This window comes from Suillus fuscotomentosus (assembly GCF_016647785.1).
Source record: "Suillus fuscotomentosus strain FC203 chromosome Unknown F5891scaffold_85, whole genome shotgun sequence".
NCBI lineage: Eukaryota > Fungi > Basidiomycota > Agaricomycetes > Boletales > Suillaceae > Suillus > Suillus fuscotomentosus.
The window spans coordinates 1-22097 of NW_024539597.1; the positions used below are offsets into that span (position 1 = coordinate 1).

Consider the following 22097-nt stretch of genomic DNA (forward strand, 5'->3'; position numbering starts at 1 on the left):
TATGAACGTCGTCCCATGCTCGTATTATTCACACACTTTCGACCTGAAAATCTGCCAAAACCGACTGCCACCCTGGGTTGCTAACGCGAACGCCCTGGATATGCGTGTGGAGCATATCTAAAAAGGCTTAGCCCTGCAGCCAAAAACGCAAGAAAAACATTGCCGTAATGTCTGAGGTTAAATTGTCAGGCCGCTGCTGGAGGCGGAATTTCCAACCACTCTGAGCAGCAGTCCAGCATCCAGTACTTTCGTGTTGGCAGATTGGTTTTCCAATGAAGGGGACAAGATCAATGTCGATGTGCCCTCCATTCCATCTGGTTGGTCAAGCTGTGCGTAGATCTCGTGAAGGCGTTCATAATAGGGTGTGAGTTCCGTTGCAGGAGGAGGAGGTTGTCACTCTCTCATTGAGACTATCGGCTTCTCAAAGTTCATAAGTGAGCGAGCGTGAGCTCGACACTGTAGCGCAGCTATAGCCATGAGTCCATGGTTGATGCTAGAGAGTACTGAATCGACCCGGATAGGCTGCTGCTGACGTATCGCAAATTCAAAATTTCCTCGTGATCTTCTGCCTTCAGCTTTTTTCGGTAGATCCTGTCGCTGGACTCGCACATATGCGCTGAGATGGTCCGACAACGTGAAATAGCCTGGAGCAAATATGTTCAGCGATAATGATGAAAATAATCGGATTTGAAGATGCCTGTACCCTGAGGAACTTCAGGTCTGGAGTGGACGAACTATCAGAAGCCACTTGATCTTTCAAAACAGCTGTTTGACCGCCAGAAAGTGCGGGATTTGGCCAGTCTGCGCGAGGCCTATACACTGTACAGACAAGTCACACTGGAGTCAAAGTTTGGGGACAAGTCTGCCAGCAGTTGTCCGGAAAGTGCCGGGAAGTCAATCAAAGGATGAAATTGGTTTGTCGGCCCACCATCACATAATACATTACGTCTTGATTATGTCATAATTTAGCGTCAGCGCCCGCCATCCCGCCATCAGCCTCTCCCCTCTCCCGCTATTTCACGTTGCCCGCCGTGCCCACAGACAACATAATTGACTGCAGCTCCACAGCTGCCAAATACTCCAGGTGCTATCCTGCAGATGTCATCAATCGGACTCGTCGTTGATTGCCCTTACTGATGCGTGACACAGGGGTGGGGTGACTGAAGTGCTGACGGGGGTGGTTGATGTAGATGACAGGGTGGCTAGCCGCTGACAGGGGTAGCTGATGGCTATCACTGAAAACAGGATAACCCGGTATGACAATATTTACCTTATAAGGTTGGCGAAATCTGTGTTGTCCTTATATGCCCATGTATTGGCCTACTACTTATCAAGCATCATATTCAGGCCTGTTTCGTGAGCTTGTTTGTCGCGTTCGATACATTAATCTAAAGTATGTCGAATTCTAAGCTGGTGGTCTAGTTTTTGCATTCATACGTAAAAATTGCTTAATACTATATAGCAGCGCAGAATGATAGGAAGACGTCGATGCTGTAGGCATACGCTCAACGTATATGGCGCTATCTGAGTGGTCGGCAATATCATCGGCTTTGGTGCCACGTTCGTCCAATGGGCATCTTACCACTGGGCGTTCTGGTTTGTATGCGCCCTCATCATACCGCCAGAAATTGCAAAAGCCAAAGACAATCTTGAACCGGCAGCAACGAAATGGAAAAGTCTTGACTTACTCGGCTTGACCATCCTAACGGTACAAATTTTCACGGCTGGGCATCTGCAGCCGTGCTTGTCCCGCTAATCATATCGATCGTGATGATCATCGGGTTTTTCTACTGGGAAACACTCATACACGTGGATACAGCTTCCATGTACGTCATCAGGGATACTTCCACCTACCACCGATCATCGGCTGATCTGGTACCAGACCACCGGTTTTATCCCAATTTCTCCATTATTTTTGCCGTGGCGCTCTTGCCATTCTTTTGGTGGTTCACAGTGTTCGTGATTTTTACCGTCCTGTGGCAAAACGTATTTGAGTGGTCCGCAATATCATCGGCTGTGCACATGTAAGATCTCGACTGTCACTCCACGTTTCCCGTCATTCAGACCGTTTTAACTTACCAGGCTCCCGATCGGTGTCGCATCTTTCATTATGAGTTTCACCGGATCGCTCTCTCGGATCTTCAGTCCGAAATGTATTATTCTGACAGGCGTGTCTTTTTGCATGATCGCGACCGTATTGCTGGCGCTGGGCGGGGGGAAACCTATTGGCCATATGTATTCCCAGCTTTATCTCTAGGGAGCGCAGAGTCATGCTGACATATGCGTACGCAAAGTAAGTTCAAATTGTCTTGGTTTCATTAACGCATTCCAATCGCTGTAATTACAGCGTTGCTATATTTCAAGTCGCACCTTCGTCTATGGCAGGCACAGTTGGTGCCATCTTTAACGGCGCTCTTCAATTTGGATCAGCAATTGGTCTCGCTGTTGCCAGTTCAATAGAGACATCCGTGGAGGCCATCCATGGGGGCTCACATGAGTATAAAGGACGAGCCGCAGTATTTTGGTTCCTCTTGACAGTTGCCTCTATTCTGTAGATTCAGTATCCATATTCTATGACCGCAGTACGGACCACGCACCCCAACCAGAACACGGCGACCCCAGACATCCTGCTCGACGGAGCACGGACTGTGACGAAAAGCTCGATGACGCGAACGTGACCATGATCGAAAAAGCCGACCTAGCGAATCTACAGGGGTAGGTTCTTTTTGATGAGCGTTCCTTTAGACGACCACTTTCGTTGATGACATATTTCTTTTTCACTATTTTCCCGTTAACGACGATACCGCGATGACTTGCAGGGCAGATGTTTTTTTATTTCATTATTAGAGGTAGTGTAGACTTCATGCTGTTTTTTTTGTCAGGCCCGCTACCTATCTGACCATGCGTATATCAATCGACTGTATCGCACATGTGTGAGAGACATACGATCGATGTACTGATTATATCACAGATAGGATTTCAAATTTGACGCCGAACTTGACCGGGTTGGATACCGTTTGGATGAAAACGGGTGACCGTGATTGGTTAATGTAAATGGCATGATTGATTACTTAATTTGGCCATCCGGATTCCGATATCGCAGGCTCTGGATTCATACAGGATGTCTAATACAAAACACGAACCCGCAGACATTCTCTGCTGAATCGTACGTACTTTGAAACACAATCACAACCTCCTTCATTTGACGTCGACATACAGGGCGTTCACGAATTTATCCAACGGCAACGACAGGCTAACCGATCCGTCGTGCTTGTAACGGTGAGAGTCGTTATCACAGACGCTCGCGTGATTCACTCTGAACTCGAATCAGAGCGGAGGGACCACCGTACCGCTAGAGCTCAATGTGTAAGAACGATCAACCACCCACAGCCGTACAGGGTTACTGACTTCATGTTCAGTAAATGTGCAGCGTCCGCTTCCTCGATAACTTCAGCGCAGGTACGTGCTAATGTTCTTTTCATTATATTCCTCTAATCATGATGTAGGTACCCGAGGTGCAACATCTGCCGAATATTTCCTCAAAGCTGGTTATGCCGTCATATTCATGCATCGCTAGTTCAGCCTGCAACCTTTTAGTCGACGTTATTCCCACTCAACCAATCCATTCCTCAACTTTCTCGAGATTGACGCTGCATCACCGTTATCTTCGACTATTGACTCGGCGTTACCTGTGTACGTATTGATCGTTATGTCGGACGTGTTCGCATTCTTGCCATGGCTATTAAGTGTCGGTAAACAAATTGCAGTAAAACTTCCTATCAACATGTCCACCATTGTGGTTCCTATCTAATATTTTCTGGTCCGTATCAGGCGCCACTTGACACCACGCTGTGCTGTGTCTCCCTACCATACTTGATGGCACACGAGCCGAATATAAATATCCCCCTCTGAACCCCCCCCCCCCCCCCCCCTTCATCTCAGTACGCTATCCTACGGCACAATTTCCCTCGTTGACCCCATCATGAGCAGCGAGGACCACAAGTATGATGTTAATAGCGTCGAGAAGAACCAGCCCGACGTTGGAGTTTATGTCGTTACTGACGGAAGGCACCAGTTCGACGTCGCTTCTGTTCAGATGTGCGTCTATCTTTGTCTTGTTATAGCCAGCTCATTGATTTAATTAGGATTGCTATATGTCGTGTCACGGTATCGCCCTTACAAGTTGACTCACGAAGAGTATAGAGAGCTGGAACGCTCGGTACAGGACTTTTCCTGGGTTCTGGGAAAGCTCTCAGTGGCGCAGGCCCCCTCAGTGCCCTTATCGCATACGCCCTCGTAGGCTCAGTGGCATACTCGTACGCTCGCACACCCTTTCATCAAACCTTTCTAATGCTTTTTAGATCGCTGTGTTCCATCGGTGAAATGACGTCTCATGCATCATGCCCCAATTTCAGTGAGATTCCCCCATTTTGGTATGTGGGATAGTTCGTATCATTTGAAATGTGACATTGATCGACGCAATTCAGCCGCACGATGGGTCGACCCTGCACTTGGTTTCGCAGTAAGTATCAAGTTTCTCGATTGAAGTGCGCTATCGCTAATTGATTGCTGTCCAGGTTGGATGGGTAAGTCAACTCCTTCGCGGTTCATGCGGCTTCTGACAGTCATCGCAATTTTTTCAGAACTACTTTTATGTGAGCTAATCATTCGTCCCTGCACGTAACCAACACATTTGCGACCACGAACGTCGTGAAAGACAGATGTTAATTGTCCTCGAGGACCAATGTGCTGATGAGTAGCTATAGAGAAGACGCCATCAACAAAGAAAGAAAGAAAGAAACAGCAATATTTGGACGCGTTTAGCCAAATAAAGTTGTTCCCGTACAGACACGAAAACGAATCTAGATCCTCAAAAAATGAAACATCCGATGGCGAATGAAGCTCATGGGGTATACGCCTCACGAGGATGACAGGGAAAACCCCGATCATCAAAACAAAGCCGAGGCTCCTAGGAGTCGGGGAATCAAATTAATCAAAAGCGAAACTAGCGCCGCAGCGCCACATGCCGAGATACTCGAATAACCACCGCACGCCTGCCACCAAGATGCCTACTCCTCCTTGAATTGTCTGAAGATAGAAAATCCAGGGTGAACCAGAGAGGCCTGCCGACCTCCGATCGATTAGAAACGATGGATTATCTTCAACCTAATCGTGAATCACCCGCGTCTGTGACGCTGACGCAAGAGGATTATCAAAGAAAGCCTCAGGAAGCTTCGCAACCGTCGGATTTCCGCCACAAGAAAACGGAAACTCGACCATCAGGTCGATCGTAATACCTTGGGTGTCAGCTGCGATTACATAAAATTCCGAAAGGGCATGATCAGAGCCGATCGGGTGGGCTGCTCTCCGCATCTGCCGCGCGGACCTCGATGGTTGTCCGTGTCATCAATGATCAAGCCGTATCAACCGGAAGCATCCTACCCTGGGATAGCGTTCGGAGTATAATGATGCTCATCCCACATTTGATAGAACATCTGCAGTGATCAGGCTCGTTGACTGAGGTAGAAAGCTGCGGCGATAGAGCCAGCTCACTGAAGCAACCTAGGCGTTGCTTTGAGAAGAGCGTCCGTAACACGAGGCGTCCTCGAGGATTCGATCGAAGCTCCGCAGGCCGTGATGATACCGTTGTCGGCAAGCAACTTGCGAATCAGGGCAGATCTCGTCGAGGCAGACCACCTAAAACGGCCTCAAGCGACCTTGATGCGGACTGTGCGGCCAATAATACGTACATGCGAAGTACGTATCGGCCGCTCTCCAAAGGTACATAAGAGGTGAGATCAGCCTCTCTTCTGCTTCACGATCCCCTCCTAGCTTCTCAGGCCTGAAAAGGCGCGCTGACCGTGCGCGACGTGCTTTCCATAGACCTGACCGTGGTCTTGCACGCCCCGTAGTCGCGACGAAGGGATTTTGAGCGCGATCAGGAGCCGAAAGACCATATACGACCCCTCCTAGCTTCTCAGGTCTGAAAAGACGCGCTGACCGTGCGCGGCTCGCTTTCTATAGACCTGACCGTGGTCTTGCGAGCCCCGTAGTCGCGACGAAGGGATCGATATCATTTCGAGCGCGAGAGCGCGGGACATTGGGTATGGAATGGACTATTCGAGGTGCGGCCTTCCGGAATGCAAAAACGTCAGCATCCCTCGCGACAATCATCGACGATAATACGTCTCGACAGCACACACCAAGTACTGTGAGTCGCACTCGTCCTCCATGGCTTCGCTACATTTGCTCGTCATTGTCATATTTTCTGATTCAACAATTCATCTCAAGACGCAGTCAGTGTCATCCTTCTTCGCTTCTGAGGTCCTAACATGTCTTACTCGACATTGAGCCGACTTCTCGAACAGGCACTGCCGGTCTGTCAAAAGCTCGAAGGGATGTGGTGCTTGGAATGAACTGTGACATTTTACTGGAGGTTGATGGTGTTGAACGCGGCCGAGGGATTGTGGGTACCTTCCTCTAAGCTGCAGAGGTGCGTGTAATATGTATTGCGCATTTTTATGGAGCTAACTACCTCATTTACATAGGCACCCAAGAGATAAACTTACCTCTCCCTCATCTCCTTCTCGCCCTCCTCTACTCCTCTCATTCTGGCGCCTTCCGGTGTGGTTCGCATATGTTCGAGCCACGTCAGCATTTGCTGACATGCGCTGGGCATGTGCGCTAAGCACTGGCGGTTGTTGGGATCGGGCAGTAGTGAATGGTGGTCTGGATGATCCCTGAATCCCACTTGAAACCTATTCTGCACTTTGGCCTTTCTTCAAAGAAACTGCCGCTGATATCCGAGTCGGATCTCTGTTGGTTTTAGCTGTCTGCAACTGACGCCGAAGCTCGCAGCCTTACCCGGCTCCGACCCTGCTCCTTCTCTTTTCCTATTCTGAAATAGTTTGACCACCGGATCTCAAAACGAATGAGGTACAACTCCCTTGAGAAGGGTCAAGACCTCAGTCACCACCGGCCGAGCATATCTTCCGGTCATTGATAAGTAAGGATCCGACTCAGCTTCAATCACTCATTAACGCTACTTCCTGCAAGTTTCTCGACGGGACGCCATCCAGAAAGTCGCACTGTACTACATGGTCTGGCAACAGGATATGTCATATCGTGATCTATGTTTCTGTCTAAGGATGACTGGTCTTCGATGATATGGCTGAACTCGATCTCATATTTGGATTTGATCCCTGCGACCAACTTCTATTCCATGGCCAAAATCTCGACTCTATGGCTGAACTCGATCCTGTTACATCCTATGGTACAACGAGTTCAATTATATACCGCCAAACTCGATCCTATACCGGCACCGCCGAGCTTGATAGTACGCCGGCGCCGCCAAACTCAGTCAACCACTTCAGCAGTGCAAATCGCGACGCCTTGCTTTCATTGGACTTCAAGGCACGAACGATATCTGTTGTGGTTCAACCCATGTTATTGTTCCTGCAGACGGTGTTGATGATGAGATTAGGGTAGAGAATTGGCGAGGCATTGATAAACTACGCGTATCGTACCGAGCGTCTCTGTATAATCCTATACAACCCAATGTGACTTCCTGGCCAATCAAGTATAAAACCCGCAATACCATGATGCCAATGAAGCAACCGTCCATATGATGGTACAGATGGCAAGAATTTCTATCTCTTTACTTATTGGACGGGAGAGCCTTTGGGCTAGAAAGGCCCAATGAGAGACACTTTTTCGAACGCGCTTCATCACTTCAGTACAGTTTTAGTACTGTCACAACATGATTCATGCAGCCAATGCCAAATGAAAACCATCTTGATAATTATCGACTATCCGTCATAGGGGATAGCGTTCTACGCATATATATCTTGTTTTCAGCAATTAGCGTGTTTATCAATCTGTTTGAGTTTAATCATGATAAAGATTGGTCGCAAGGGATAACAATATATTTCTATACAAGACTATGGCTTCTGCACTGCTATATTTTATACGATCATAGACATTGTGGGGATTATAATGTGTATATAAGGGTTTATCATAGATCTTGGTTTTCAGTGATCAGGCTGGGATCGGCGTCACAGTGGCTGACGTAGATCGTGGCGGGAGTGCTGATGAGTCAGAAAAGACAACCCGGAACTTGCCGACAAAACACACCCCAGACACAGACTAGTCTGCGGCCATTTCCTACATGCCCTCCGCCATAGCACGGTATTCAACGTTACCCACAAACAGATGGAGGCCCCGTATCTTCCGTACCATGTTTGGTGTGTGCATATAAATACTAATATTATTGATTCATCGTGCCCAGTATCTTCTGTAATGATTCGTGAAAAGTGACTGCGAAGGGGCGCCGAATGTACCTACCGAGCGGCCATGTACAATAGTCAGTCGTTTAGCCACTGTTGAGGGCGAGTAAATAATGTCCAGGACCAAAACAACCCGCCACCTCTGCGTACCGGAACGTCTGGTGCCTTCCTGTGAACGTCGCGTTGATCGATTGTCGCGCGGTCTCAAATTCGCGGATTCCCTCGGCTGGGTATTGCATGGAACGCGAACGCTCCTCCCTATTTGAGGTTTAATTGTCAGGGTACAAAGATACGCAGGATGATGGTCGACGAACATGCAGAGATGGATAGCACCGTCTTCCAAACCGTGAAGATGGGAAAGAGCCAAGTCGAGCATCGCCCAGGCGTTGGTCATGATTCATGTCGCTGGCAAATTAGGCGTCAGAAACTGGTGCGAAACTCAACCTGAGCTTTGACAGATCGCAGGGCTGGAGGCCATTTAAGCACATAAAAAGGCTATTCTAGGGTCAAGATACCTGACCGCAGGCAAGTACGGTAGCAGCTCACAGATGGTCGTCCTCTGCGTGACCTCTTACGCAACGGTAAAGAGGATCCATCTCACCTTCGTGCGCTCATATCGCACAACTGCAAGTCGCTCTTGATGTCTACCGCGGCGCTTTCAAACGTTCTCATGAGCTCGTCGATGCTTGCCTGCGCGTTTTAGAAATTGGAAGCAAGCGATGTTGGACTATATCCACTCGCGGACCTGGGCGACGCGCAAATTGACCAAATTGTCGAGATGAGCGATCATCTTCCATCTCTTGCTCGCCGCATTTGACAAAGTCATCTGGCTCTCGTACGCCTATAAAGCAAACGTCTGATTCTGGCGCGAACTATGGCAGATCCCCAGGTCATTTCGGACGATAGCTCTGAGGAAGTGGAGGAAGAGGCGAGAAGAATCAGAGAACGCTTTATCGTAGATGAAAATGAGGATGAGGAGGAAGACGATGACGATGACGAGGCAAGGCATCGAGGAAGGAAGCGGCGTAAGAGGAGACATCGGAGGCGCAGTAAGCATATATGAATTGGGCTTATTATTACAACGTTCTAATTATTCTCTCAGACGAGGAGGCCTTGGAAGAAGACGACCTTGAGCTGCTAGAGTAAAAACCGGGCGCTTCATTCGGGAATCGACTGACTCGTTTACGGCGTAGGCCAGAAGGTGGTCTCCACCCGCTCCATCGACCTCTAAGCGCCAGCCAGTTGTGGAATCGTCAGAAGATGAGTTAGATAACGAGGACCGGCCGCCGGTCCAGGATATTAAGCGGATTTGGGATGATGAGCGCGCTGGAGGTGGACGTGGTCGATTTCAACGAAGGCGCTGGCGCTATGGACGAGCAGGAACGTGAGGAAAGACAAAGAGAGAGGCAAAAGCGAGAGAGGGAGAGGTTGACGCATGCTCTTCCCTGTTTTTTCGTCCAGGAGTTCGAAGTCCTGTATATTTGGACGCACAGACGGGACGACATCTTGTATCTCAACCCTCGAGAAATGCGCGCTTCAGTGATGTCAGTTGGGGGCGCACCTCTAGGTTTTACGCTCAATAAAAAAATGACGAGTCGCCTGCAGATGCCGCGGCCGGTGACTGCAGATGCAGCTTTGCGTCCTGCAGATACAGGCTTTTTGTCCTGCAGATGCAGCGGATTTGCGTCCTGCAGATGCAGCTTTTTGTCCTGCAGATGCAGCGGCTTTGCGTCCTGCAGATGCAGCTTTTTGTCCTGCAGATGCAGCGGCCGGTGACCGCAGATGCAGCTTTGCGTCCTGCAGATGCAGCTTTGCGTCCTGCAGATGCAGCTTTGCGTCCTGCAGATGCAGCTTTGCGTCCTGCAGATGCAGCTTTGCGTCCTGCAGATGCAGCTTTGCGTCCTGCAGATGCAGCTTTGCGTCCTGCAGATGCAGCTTTGCGTCCTGCAGATGCAGCTTTGCGTCCTGCAGATGCAGCTTTGCGTCCTGCAGATGCAGCTTAGCGTCCTGCAGATGCAGCGGCTGGAAATAATACGACCAAACAACTGACTACTTTAAAGGAGGCTGATATGCGATAAATACTGAATCCGCGCCCCAGACATGTAATAAGGCCTGACATAGGTCAACCAGGGTCATGCCCGAGCGCTGCCCGCGGGTCGACCTAAGCGTGAGAGCGTTTGGGAGGTGGGAGGTCAGATCTCAGACCTGTAAATTACGGGGTGGTGAGGAAAATGAAAATCGGAAAATTGAAAGAAGGGAAAAGCTCAAAACGAGCGTGGCTTTACCCTTAATTCTAGATATCAGCGTTGATTCAACGCGGGAGAAGCACGATGAGCCAACCTAAAATTTTAACGCTCCTGAGCGTCTGAGGCACCCGACATGGTGCCCACGGTTCAAGTATAGGTGGCGGGCAACGAGGGCGGCGGCGGGAAAACGAGAGAGGGTGGCAGGAAGGACTGCAGGCAATGAACGAGAGAGACGCGGGAGGGACTGCAGCCAATGAGAAAGGTGGTGCACAAGCGAGAGAGATGGCGGGCAACGAGAGAGGTGGCACGCAACGAGGGAGACAGCGGGCAACGAGGGAGGCGGCGCGCAACGAGAGAGGCGGCGCGCAACGAGAGAGGCGGCGCGCAACGAGAGAGGCGGCGGGCAAACGACGAGATAAGATGATCAATGGCTATGTAAGACGGCGGGCAGACAGACCTTTGGTGGTTGACAAACCTTCCCCCGGTAACTCCCGCGTAACGCTGACAAAGACTTGACACAGACCTAGACACAGACCTGGACGCGGAGTCTGCGCAGACCTCACACAGACTTCCCAATACCCTGACTTTCTGACGTCAAGAAGGTTGATACTTGGCTTTCAAAAGACAAAAGATCATCTCATAGGATTTTGGATATGGTGTATTGTCATGGATCTCCAGTAGTAACCATCAAAATAAAGTAACGCTCTGTCCCGACATTCCGAGAATAATCGAAAATGCGTTGAAGAATGGGGCATCTATCGCGCTCGTGTCGGGACATGATAGCAAGGTATTGTTGGTTCTCATCGCTGCGCAGTGGTAAGTCGTGACATGCACTGAATTTTATTTCTCAGGGTGGACCGAGTGCTATACTACTTCCATGCCACCGATCCAAGGGATAACCAACAGAAATCCATCATAAAGATGGTAGGATGTCATTACTTGCCTCTCAGAACCACTGACGCCATTTCTCCTTCGCAGAATCCAAGACCAAGCACTTTAAGCGCATCCAAGGATGGAGCAAATACGCATACGAGGACATGGTATGATATTCTTTTGTCCGGTTTGCACGTATCTAAGCTCCTGCGTAGGTCTACTTTGATAATGAATTCGCTTCTGACCTGTCGAAAGAGGGTACGCCCAGTTGCTTTAGATGAGCTATCATCGGCTGAAGACCGTTTTCAAGGCGTCCTTGTCCGTCACACAGATCCAGGAGGGCTCACTTGGGAGCAATATGAACAAGGGATCAAGGTCTGGTGCGCAGAGCACGATGTTAATCCTGTTACACCGCCTCCAGGCAACGAGAACGTACTCGAGATTGCGCATTTCAACGACATATACCAGGTTTCTAACCAGAAGCTCAATGTAGTATTGATTTAACTCGTGGATATTCACAGGATTAACAGCCTTTTTCAGGTCAACGGCAAGGAAGAGAACATCGATGTGGCGAAGTTCACCACTTTATGGTCCAACGCATCCAGGACGGATTGACCATTTTTTTCCGGCGACACCTTCTCCCCGTCTTACCAAAGTTCAACCGCCAGAGGAAAGCATATGGTGATGGGACATCCGTTCTATGCTTCTTCAACAATGCTCATTGTGACGTACGTCAGACTGGTCACGAGTCTAAGGGAGGTCCCCATCGAGAGGGTTATGAACGCTTCCATCGTTCGAGCTCGGCTTAAGCCAAGCCTTATCTCCGTAGCGCACCAAAGCACGTCAGTCTAGGCGTGATCCGCAAACCAACCTTCTCTATAGCGACGAGACTGAGCCATCATTTCGACTCGTCAAATGCGAGATTGAATTCGCTGATCTTATCGCGATTCAGCTTTTTCCTGCGGCTCTGATGAAGCCAAGGCGCCTTCAATAGTGTTGACTGTGACTCGTTATCATAATGCAAAACCTATGATGTATGGCTATGGAAATTGGAGTGAGGGGGAAAGACTAATGTATTCTGCTCTCTGCTCATTAGTTATTGTTACTGCGCCACTAACGATCAGGCTCTCCAGCGAACACCCCGACCGTGCCAGGAATGCCGTGAATGCATCATGAGGCCAGGTTAACAAGCCATGAACTTCCAGTATGCATAGATTGGGGAGTGAGAGAGCATTGAGAAGGTCAGATAATGTGTCTACATGAAGGCATAAGAATCGAAGTTTGGCGTGCATGAAAGGCTCCAAGTTTTCCTCGTCCCCCAGGTATGTGTCAATCGTCAATGAGGAGAGGTCGGGAGCTACCTGGAGCAAGTACAGAATGGAGTCATGGGTACTCGCATCAACCGAAACTTCTGTTAGACATCTCCACATGGGATCAAAAGACTCCAAGTCACCAAGGCCTAATCGATATGATGCCTCGAAATAGAAACTGCGCAGAGCAGGTAGTTGAGATGCAGAGCATGCAATAGGTGTTGAAACCTCATGTTCCAGATCATCAGCAATGCGTGCAGACAACCGCTCGACTGCTACGAAGCCTGTGAACAAATAAGGTCCAATTGGCCACGGGAAATCATAGAAGTCGACAGTGAGAGATGTGATCTGATGGATATAAGGCTGCAGAAGGTTTCGTAACTTGGCAGAGTCGCTGGTGAAGTCAGGCCACAGGAGGGCCAATGAGACTGGACGTCCTTGGGAACGCTTGAGCCATGTGTCATAGCAGACAGCGCGTCGCTGCCAGTCTCCACATTCAACTTTCACCAACAGCCTGCACCATAAGCTAGGCATCCCCACAGCAATATCTCTCCATCGTCGACAAATTTTGGTCAACAACAGGGGAGCTTCAAGCAGCCTTGATGAAAGCGATAGGTCATCAAGATGGTCATAGCAAGGCGCCATATCATGCAACGGCAGGAGTGCTTCATGGAAAATTTTGGATAGGACTTCATTTGGCAGATGCTGCTGGTATTCAAACGCCATATACCTGTCGAGATGACGCTTTGACTGCAGAACAAAAAGCCAGACTGCCGCGCTGTGCTATGGAATATATAGGTTGCCGATCTTCGTGGTCTCTTTAGAAGTGCACGGAGTCCTCAACTTGTGACTACTATACGCGCGTCGCAAAGGGAGATGAGACTGGGAAGAAGAAAAACGGGGCGAGCGAGAATCTTTCGAAGTGTAGTCTTAAAAGTAGTGCACGGGCCACAGTGCTTCACTAAGGAAGAAGCACTGCGAGGGAGGATCTCCATGTGGCAGCTCTACGAAGGCCCGGCTTCACCCGTCAACCCCAGTCAAAACCCACGACAGCCTCAGCCAGGCTGATCCAGCCCGCTTAGGAAACGTGCGGATGTCGCGCTCTGCGGTGGCCGACGAAATGTCGTCCATGAACATGCGGAGCACCTCAGAGCTCAGCTTCAATGTCATGAAGCGGGCGAGAAGTTACGATGATTAGGAAGTTAGCTGGGAGTTTGGTGATTTGTTGAACGCCTAGTTTGCCCGCAAGAATGCGGAGAACGCGAAGGCGTGTCTCAGCTTTGCCCCTCTCGTCCAGCGCATCTATCACGATGACGACAGGTCGTACGATTGACCCTGAGGGCCTCCCCAGTGGATGGGCATGTGGGGGACGCTCTTCGTCATCGAGGTGAAGAGTCGCGCGAGTACACGAGCTTCTGTCACACCTAGTGGCTCAGAGGGTGCTATTTGCGATGCAGGGTGTCGGCGATGATCATCTGGCTCTGCTTCGTGGCTGGCTGGGGCCGCAGGCTGTGGGTGCATGCGATCAGTTGGCGAAGAATCATCCCCAGATTTGGTAAAACGTGAATGACAAGATCGCGTCGGAGCCAAACGAGGGCGTTTATGATGGTGGTGGAGGTGTGGAAGACCGCGGGCGTGGTGGTACTGTCATGTGTTGGAGACCCAGAAAGGATCTTAGAGAGCAGGACATGGATGTAGCCTGGGTCGACAGGAAAAAGAGCTGCAGGCTGGGATGAAGCGTCAAGTTAAGATCAACGATAGGATATACTACGACGTACCCGGGGCCTTGTCTGAACATTGCCAAACTACAAACTGAAGGCAAGCGAACTTCAAGTCCACAGGACCCGCGAAGAACTGGGCGTCCAATGGCGCTCAGAAGCATAGGAAGCTATCTCATCTACCTTGAGGCGCATGACGCTGGCCGCGTGCACTAGATGCACGCCTTGAGCCGGAGGAAATCGTTTGCTTTCAAGTGCGAAAGCACAACAAGGAATCAGAGCAACGGATAATCCCACCTCGTATATTCCCAGAACTACGTATTGAGCAAAACGCCCTAGAGAACATCTTTTGGCCGCAGGCCCTGCGCGTCCGCGCGACGAGTAGACGTGGGCGAAATGAAAAATATAAGTTCGATCAGGCGATCGAGGGAAGATTTAGATCCTCGGGCCCTGCATGGTTGAGGCGTACATCAATCAATAAAACCACAAAGGGAGAACATACTCTACGAGATCTAACCATCGCTCGACGATCAAGTAAAATGTATAGTACCATCAATTTGTACATGTTCTCCACTTGCGCCTCAACATATGACAGGGCAAGGTTCAACACAGTTCCCACTTCTACATCGGCGTCAGATCTAGCAGACCAGGCAAAGAGAAACCGTCGCTTAAAAAAAACTCATCAGACCCTTCCAACAAAAGAGAGGAGGAAGACCTGCAATTTCAAGCACTAGCTCACCCTCCGTACCATCTTCTATTTTGGCAACCTCCCATAGTCATTGCACGTCTCCTAGTTCTCCACTACACTTCGAGCCAGTAGATGATACGCAAAACGAAGTTAGATGAGCCCGAGTTTTGGGAGACGCCTAGGGCACTATTGATGTCTTGGCCGGGAAATCCGAGAATGCTGTAATGAACGAGGTTATCTGCCGAAAGGGATGCCTGGCACTGTTTCTGATGCGTAGCAACAATGACTCGAGATCCCAGCCAAAGAGCATCACGTGGACGCGCCATGGTCAAGTCCTCGAATGTTTGATATTGTTTTCCCATGAGAAAGCTGTGGAGCAGACAACCGTAGCGAAGTGATCAGCGGCTGCATCGTGACGCGTAGAATCAAAATCTTTAATTCCGAGCTGAAAATGTAGATATGTCTGAGGTGCGAGTTGCAAAAATCAGCATCAATGACCAAGCATGGCCGCATGATACTTACTTCCACGGCACGACGCACGAGAGGATCAACATTCAAAAAAGCGGTAAGCAGCTCTTTGATAAGCAGGATTGCTTCTTCGTGTTGAACTGCGTTGAAGAGTGTGATGGCCTGGAATACGGAAGGAAGCAGAGAGCATGTGGGACCAGTTTGACCTACCTTTATCAAGAGGAGAAATTGGTGGGTGGTTGAATCTTGGTTTATGAACATGGATGCGACATCAGATGTTTTCCTGGCTTCCCAGACTTGAGCTTTTTAGCAGTAGGAGATGCCCTCGGAGATATAGCCAGTCAATGTGGGCTGAATACCGATGGACTATCTCACAGATGAACTTCAGTCTTTCCTGAGAGGGTCGTGATAGGTCGGTCCATATCACCTCGATTGCATCCCCAAAGGCATAGTCCCAAGCGTGTTGGCGGGCCATAACGAATGACCGATCGGCATATGAAGTAAAGGCGTTAGCGTCAGTGTGAATCGCTTGGACGAGTAGCTCTTCACGAAGGAAGCTCGATTTGTGTTATGAGAGTCAAGGATAGAACCTCGCTTTTGAATTAGCGTCGACGGGTACTGTCCACTTCAAGATCTCGTCATCGTGACCTCCGCTAAGGAAACGCATGGAGTTTGAATACCAAATGATAACGAAGGCTCATTGCCAGGAGCTCGTTGATCTAAGAACCGTCATTTCAAAAAAAAAATGTATCAGTAAATTATACATAAAAGTTTGAAAATGGCAAGCCAACCGGTACCTAAGCGCTAAGTCCTAACCTAATTTGGTCTAAATGTCGAGTGTCTCAGGAACGGTAGTGGAGGAGGGTTTTGTCTGCAACAAACGTGCCGATCTCTACCAAATCGTGCGTGAGAAACTGAGAGATCGGTAGAATAAAATTGGGTATACAAAAAACGATTGGAACTCGACCATGCAGGCAAGCAAGTCAACGCCGAACCCTAGTTCATAACTGACGGCAAAACAGGAAATGGAAAGAGCCGGCGGAGTCGGGAACTGGCGCGTCGGCGGCGCTACGATAATGGTACCGTGGGAATCGCAGTCACCTTCGTTCTCTCTTACTATTATCGGGGCAATCACGTACAGACTTCACACTGGCCAATTCTCGGACTTTCTGTGACCTCTCCCTTCCCCTTCCCCCTTCCTAATTCGTTATGCGTAGCCCTCATTAATCATTCTAATCCATCAGAACGACCTTCAGCGAAGTTATGGGCCGAAGTACGTGCACGTCTAATCTGCAGCACTAAAAGACGGTGCTTCATTTCCCGGTTTCACCTTCCCTGTTGATCGGTCGCCACGCCTGTGCGCCACGTCCGCGTCCGCATTCTAGCTCCAAGAATACGAGCATGTCCTATCAGTAAGCGACCCTGATCTGGAGGATGAAATCTAGGACTTCTCAAACTTGTTGAGAAGACTTGCGTCACTAGTCAGACAAATTTTTGGCGTGAGGAGGACGATGTGGCTTGTACAATTACGTATACTGTTTTTTTGTGATGAGAAACATCCAATTTTGACAAATTACTGAGAGCGTGGCGACCAACGCATTATAATGCCTACACCTTTTTCCGAGCGGTTGGACACCTCGGTCTAACCAGTGAAGCGGGCACTTGACGAATGCCACCCTGTTACAGCTCACTCTTTTCAAGACGTCCAACCAACGCCGAGCGTAACACACCCCTTAAAGTGAACTGAGATATCAACTCGTGGATAGGTACGTGAATACTGAATGCCACTCATCTACTTAACCCTCACACTACGCTTTTGGTTTCTCAAGCTCTACAATAATCACGGGCCACCGTCAGACCCAAACGCCATTCCTATCCCCAGACATCTCACGCTGTGGCCGTCTCCGATCCTACGCGAACTAAACTTGCTGCCTTTGCAGACCTTGTGGCCTTTGGTTTCTGGCCTCGAAGGATGGCTTACGCGCTGGAACAGGAAGATGTGATGTAAACGTAGAAGAGCAGCGCTGCCCCCTCCATACGAGACGGGATATCCACTTGCCCTTAAGTTAACTTTGCTGGAGATGTACAATCAGCATGTCGACAAGCGACGAGAAGGCAAAGCTACTATATGTTCATTCGACGCCTTCTCTTGGAATACAAGATATGTCCAAGACCGCGTGTAATACGCGCGCCATAAGCTCACTTCTTTTTTCAGATGATGCAAGCCACCCGCAAGATCCTTTCGAAGGAAGAGACGGTCATATCCAGCGACTCCGACCGTTCACTCAACTTTAGGCTACCGAGGATTTTATAGTTTTCGCCGTTGATGTTCTCTGTGAGGACTTCTGGCATGGTGGTGGATAGGCGCTAATGACATTGCTGCCGTAGACGACACTATCATGTAATGGAAGAGCATTGCTGACAAATGGGACTCACTACCTCCGATATTGATAACTTTGAACTCGACTCCATTGGCCGCGTAAGAAACGCACCGCAACTGTTTTATTACAGTTTGGCTCGAGCGTACGCAAAAGGCTATTATTCCTAAACGTCTGACGGAGCTTCGTGTTGCAGGGAGCGAAAGTATGTTATTTCTTCATTCCCGGTATATCTCGACCGACGCAGTTACAAGAGAGTCTGAAGGTCGCAAAAGTTACAAGAGAGAATCAATTGCGAAACTTGGAACCCCTGCTGGAACAGGTCCTTCAGACCGCTGACCATGTTCGTGAATTTCATCCAAAGTATCATACCATGGCTAACCTTTCCATCTAGCTGCCCTCTCAATCTTACTAATAACCCATTATGGCACTTGTTTAATCGCCGAATAGCAGCCTGAACCATACCACCCGGGATCTGATATGAGTTCGCTCGACTTTAAGCGGCCGAGGATTTATAGTTTTCGCCATTAATGTTCTCGGTAAGGACGTTTGGCAAGTGTGGTGGATATGTACTAATGATATTCCTACAATAGGACGCCATCATATAAAGGAAGAGATCATCGGAACGAACTGCAGCATTATTGACCAATGGGATTCACTACTCCTTCCGACTTCGATAACTTTGAACTCGACTCGCGAAATCAAATCAATCTTGCGACCATTATTCTTCGAGAAATGCAGTGCAACGATTTTGTTACAGTTTGACTCAAGTGAACATAAATTTATCTCGCCGCTATCGTTCTTCAGAACCGTCTGGCAGAGCTTCGTGCTGGAGGGAGCGGAAGTACGTCTTTTCTTCCTCATTCAGGGCTCGATAACCTTTGAGACTCGATGAAGGTGCGACGGATATGGACTCCACTATTTTGAGAAGAGAACAAGATGACGGGATGGATATCAGTGAGAGTGAGTCAGTGAGAATGTTTTTATCCATGCATTGAACTGCCTTACTACATAGGAGAGTGAAAAAGTAAAGCAGCAATATTAATCTTGAACTTGAACTAGTGGCGGAGCGGGGACTTGGATCATGGATATCGTTCAATTAATCCTGAACCGATTGTCAATTATCAACAGAACAGCGCATGCGCCCACGGCCACATTTGATTGCGTTACGCCGCGTTCCTGGTCACGGTCCTACATAGAAGCATTGCAGGTGCCAATAATAGTCGATCAGTTTTTTGATCGATTACTACAATCGTATGCTTCCAAAACTCGCACAGCAAATGTCATCAAGGTCCGCGGGGTACACTTCTCCGCCCACCACGCGGTCATTGCCGGCGACCTACCTCGAGGACTCAGCATGAACCGTATTAGTCAAGCCTGAGCAGATTTTCCTGCCGGCAAGTTCGAACTTTTGAAGCGAGAACTCTAGAACTCACTATGTAATCGGGTCCGTTTTATCCTATACATGGCGTCCAACCGGATTGGGGCTGTGATCAAGCAGTGACACATAATTTTACCTCGTGGCTGAGCGCTGAGCGCTGAGCTCAGTTTTTCGAGTACCGAGTCTTAAAGCCGGTTCTGCTTCATGTCATGCTACGGATGGCCTTAATTCATGTTGGACCCTGCCTTGATTTCTTTGTCTGCTTGGAAAGCTTGTTGGTGACTGCGACTCATTTCCTGGACTATTTACTGATGCATATATGCCAATCAGTGAACATGGGGAAGCAGTCACGAGCTGCAGCGCTGGGACTTCTAATTTATGAATACGGTAAGGAGTCTTTCTGATGTATTTTACTTGCTGACTCTCGTTTCGCGTAGTCATTACCATCGAGGACGAGGTAAAGAGTCAATCTGATTCCAGTGACTGCCGCTGTTGAGGTACGATTTGATAGATTGATCTGATCTGGTTAAAGAAGAAAAGTTGGGTGACAATTCTCTATCATTTTGTGAGTTTGCATGATAGAGAAGAATGGGCACTATGTTAATGCGCTCTCGAGAACCGCTGGCTTCCAGCGTTGTGGCTCACATTTGACATAAGTGAGCAGGAAGTATTGATCGCGGCTGATTCTTTTGACAAGCAAAGCATTCAAAGTGCGACAAAATCCATCCAATATGGTATCATCCAAAGTAATTCTTCTGGTTCGCTCTTCGCCGTCTTACGCTAACCATTCATCAAGACGTATGTCTATATTACTATGACATTCACGAGGTTGACTTCCTCTGGCCTAGTTGCGTCGCCTACCTGTTATGCAATAATATCGCGTAAGTCGCGCGTGACTTTCTCTTCTTGCGTTACCCATGATTCAACAGTGCCCTCCTTACCACCATTTCTGTTCAAAGTAAGCCCACCGTCATGTGCAACGGTCATTCATTGAACCTTTGTTTTTATCAGTAATACTGCAGCTTAGAGGGAGTCCAGCGGTTTCATGCGAAAACTCAACCACTAACATCCTTCAAGGTGTGGGCGATATATGACCGAAGTCGTAGGGTACTCTCTTGGATGATTTTCCTGAGTATATTTGAGGTCGCAGCGATGGCGCTCCTCATTGGCTGGACAATCGCTCGCGTGGAAAGTAAGTTTGTCGATTTTCATTGTAGAATCGACTGAATGAACCGCCGCCAGGATTTCCGGTAGTTTCTACTCCAGTGGGCTGTCTCTTTGAGGGTCTTCCCCCCCTCTCTGCGATCTTTTGGACGCCATCGCTGATCCTTGAACCTATCATTTGTATACTCGTCCTCAAGAAAGTTTTCGTGGATCGGCAACGGCGCAGTGAACTGGCAACGTTTTTAGCCTGTGATAGGTTGGTAATTGTCCTCTGTGATGAGATATGCTAACGACCACTCAAGTTTATTATACTTTCTCGTGTATGTCCGTCCGCTTCTGTCACAGCGTACTCGACCATTTAGCATCTACAGGATATTCGTGGAACTCGTGGGATCAACTATTGTCTGGGCTCGGTACCCGTCCTATATCGACCTCTTCATGCCGTAGGTCTGTCTTCCCGCGCGTTGCATTACTAAAGCTGATTGACAGTTGGTCTGTTGCTTTACCGTCTTTGCTCTGCAACCGTATTCTGCTCAACATGAGAGGGCGCTTTACGAGGGGGTCAGCGCCTACGCGCTCCTCATTGTTGATTGAACTCGCCACCCTTCGAACCAGCGCGGATTCATCGAGAATACCAGACGAAGAGTGAAATATGGCGCGCTGCGTTTGTATACCCCAGCATGAATTCAACTTGTATGGTATCTCTGTTTATGTGAACTTCCTTTGTGGCAGCGCCAATGCTCTAAGGCGTCTTTACGTACTATTTGTGGTTCGCCCTGATATAATTGGCTCTGGATCCTTATCTGCTCACCGACGCCAATTGAACGCGCAGTTTTCGTAGCGATGTAGGCAAGGCGTCTCTCAGTTTCTATGAGGTGGTAGTAGCTGGTGTGCCCCTTCATGAAAAAAATCGGATGAAGTCTGAGCGAGTCCCATGGACCAGCCTCTTGTGAGTAACCGATTAAAACGATGGCGGACAGATGCTGATTTACCTGACTCCGTCCAGCGTTTACATGCGAGACCCAAGCCATCATTTCATCATCTTGTACTGGAAAAACTTAGATTACATGCCGTGAGCTACTAAGAACCCATCTTGGATTAATGGTGGTACCAGTCACTATCAAAAGCTGTTACTGAGACGGTTGGTCGGCTTTACGAGGACAGCATCATCTACCGCGCCAGGAAGGATTGATCAACATCAACTGCGTAGCGTAGATGGAGCAAGAGCAACTCTCGGTCTGTATATCACGGTTACTTGACATCCCAGGCTGTGATCCCAAGGACCAGACCGACCATAACCCATAGCTATTCGCTATCGCACCCGCCGCTTCCACGTAAAGCGTTACGCGGACTATTCTGGGACTGGTGTTGAAGATGAGGCAGCCGGTTACGCAGGAGCGCATTGACCGCCTGCAAGGACTACATTGAGACTACGACTACAGACGAATATGATAATGACTCGAAAAAAAAGTTTGTGGGTCGTTATTCTTGAATCTTGATCATTACGTAGCATGATCAGGCTAAAAGCTGATGTTTTCTTGACATACTGGGGCTACAGGCACCTATCATGTATACTCAAGGGGTCC

General features: G+C 48.9%; 10 protein-coding genes across 10 annotated transcripts; 7 read left to right on the forward strand and 3 right to left on the reverse strand.

Annotated features, from left to right (window-relative positions):
- Positions 1 to 2108: 2108 nt before the first annotated feature.
- F5891DRAFT_1063650 (uncharacterized protein) lies at positions 2109 to 2778 on the forward strand (the record flags this gene model as incomplete). The annotated part of the gene is made up of 3 exons (XM_041363013.1): positions 2109 to 2235; positions 2348 to 2551; positions 2584 to 2778. Coding segments are annotated over 3 exons (467 nt in total), but the record flags the coding sequence as incomplete, so codon positions are not given.
- A 372-nt stretch (positions 2779 to 3150) lies between these two features.
- F5891DRAFT_1063655 (uncharacterized protein) lies at positions 3151 to 3457 on the forward strand (the record flags this gene model as incomplete). The annotated part of the gene is made up of 2 exons (XM_041363014.1): positions 3151 to 3279; positions 3332 to 3457. Coding segments are annotated over 2 exons (168 nt in total), but the record flags the coding sequence as incomplete, so codon positions are not given.
- Positions 3458 to 3982: 525 nt separating this feature from the next.
- On the forward strand, positions 3983 to 4664 carry F5891DRAFT_1195601 (lysine-specific permease; the record flags this gene model as incomplete). The annotated part of the gene is made up of 8 exons (XM_041368152.1): positions 3983 to 4098; positions 4146 to 4167; positions 4204 to 4316; positions 4362 to 4378; positions 4416 to 4433; positions 4488 to 4522; positions 4578 to 4586; positions 4644 to 4664. The coding sequence occupies 8 exons, from the start codon at positions 3983 to 3985 to the stop codon at positions 4662 to 4664; spliced, it is 351 nt and encodes a 116-aa protein (XP_041219623.1).
- A 1776-nt stretch (positions 4665 to 6440) lies between these two features.
- Positions 6441 to 6744, forward strand: F5891DRAFT_1195602 (uncharacterized protein; the record flags this gene model as incomplete). The annotated part of the gene is made up of 2 exons (XM_041368153.1): positions 6441 to 6493; positions 6549 to 6744. 2 exons carry the CDS (start codon positions 6441 to 6443, stop codon positions 6742 to 6744), a joined length of 249 nt encoding a protein of 82 aa, XP_041219624.1.
- Positions 6745 to 7878: 1134 nt separating this feature from the next.
- F5891DRAFT_1063667 (uncharacterized protein) lies at positions 7879 to 9039 on the reverse strand. The gene is made up of 4 exons (XM_041363015.1): positions 8600 to 9039; positions 8436 to 8543; positions 8344 to 8378; positions 7879 to 8293 (listed from the first exon to the last, which is right to left on the reverse strand). The coding sequence occupies exons 1-3, from the start codon at positions 8677 to 8679 to the stop codon at positions 8372 to 8374; spliced, it is 195 nt and encodes a 64-aa protein (XP_041219625.1). The 5' UTR covers positions 8680 to 9039; the 3' UTR covers positions 7879 to 8293; positions 8344 to 8371.
- A 120-nt stretch (positions 9040 to 9159) lies between these two features.
- F5891DRAFT_1063670 (uncharacterized protein) lies at positions 9160 to 9868 on the forward strand (the record flags this gene model as incomplete). Its single annotated transcript, XM_041363016.1, has 3 exons — positions 9160 to 9334; positions 9388 to 9427; positions 9484 to 9868. The coding sequence occupies 3 exons, from the start codon at positions 9160 to 9162 to the stop codon at positions 9671 to 9673; spliced, it is 405 nt and encodes a 134-aa protein (XP_041219626.1). The 3' UTR covers positions 9674 to 9868.
- Positions 9869 to 11162: 1294 nt separating this feature from the next.
- Positions 11163 to 12232, forward strand: F5891DRAFT_734637 (uncharacterized protein). The gene is made up of 6 exons (XM_041373018.1): positions 11163 to 11318; positions 11383 to 11455; positions 11510 to 11615; positions 11660 to 11662; positions 11715 to 11893; positions 11945 to 12232. Exons 1-6 carry the CDS (start codon positions 11278 to 11280, stop codon positions 12017 to 12019), a joined length of 477 nt encoding a protein of 158 aa, XP_041219627.1. The 5' UTR covers positions 11163 to 11277; the 3' UTR covers positions 12020 to 12232.
- Positions 12233 to 12444: 212 nt separating this feature from the next.
- Positions 12445 to 13440, reverse strand: F5891DRAFT_1195607 (uncharacterized protein; the record flags this gene model as incomplete). Its single annotated transcript, XM_041368154.1, has 1 exon — positions 12445 to 13440. The coding sequence occupies one exon, from the start codon at positions 13438 to 13440 to the stop codon at positions 12445 to 12447; it is 996 nt and encodes a 331-aa protein (XP_041219628.1).
- Positions 13441 to 13861: 421 nt separating this feature from the next.
- F5891DRAFT_1195608 (uncharacterized protein) lies at positions 13862 to 16063 on the reverse strand (the record flags this gene model as incomplete). The annotated part of the gene is made up of 8 exons (XM_041368155.1): positions 13862 to 14088; positions 14139 to 14223; positions 14277 to 14441; positions 15503 to 15583; positions 15643 to 15750; positions 15799 to 15890; positions 15948 to 15954; positions 16016 to 16063. 8 exons carry the CDS (start codon positions 16061 to 16063, stop codon positions 13862 to 13864), a joined length of 813 nt encoding a protein of 270 aa, XP_041219629.1.
- A 3515-nt stretch (positions 16064 to 19578) lies between these two features.
- F5891DRAFT_1195609 (uncharacterized protein) lies at positions 19579 to 21160 on the forward strand (the record flags this gene model as incomplete). Its single annotated transcript, XM_041368156.1, has 11 exons — positions 19579 to 19621; positions 19678 to 19734; positions 19785 to 19804; positions 19859 to 19912; positions 19964 to 20093; positions 20144 to 20228; positions 20277 to 20305; positions 20375 to 20539; positions 20590 to 20767; positions 20814 to 20954; positions 21001 to 21160. The coding sequence occupies 11 exons, from the start codon at positions 19579 to 19581 to the stop codon at positions 21158 to 21160; spliced, it is 1062 nt and encodes a 353-aa protein (XP_041219630.1).
- Positions 21161 to 22097: the final 937 nt, after the last annotated feature.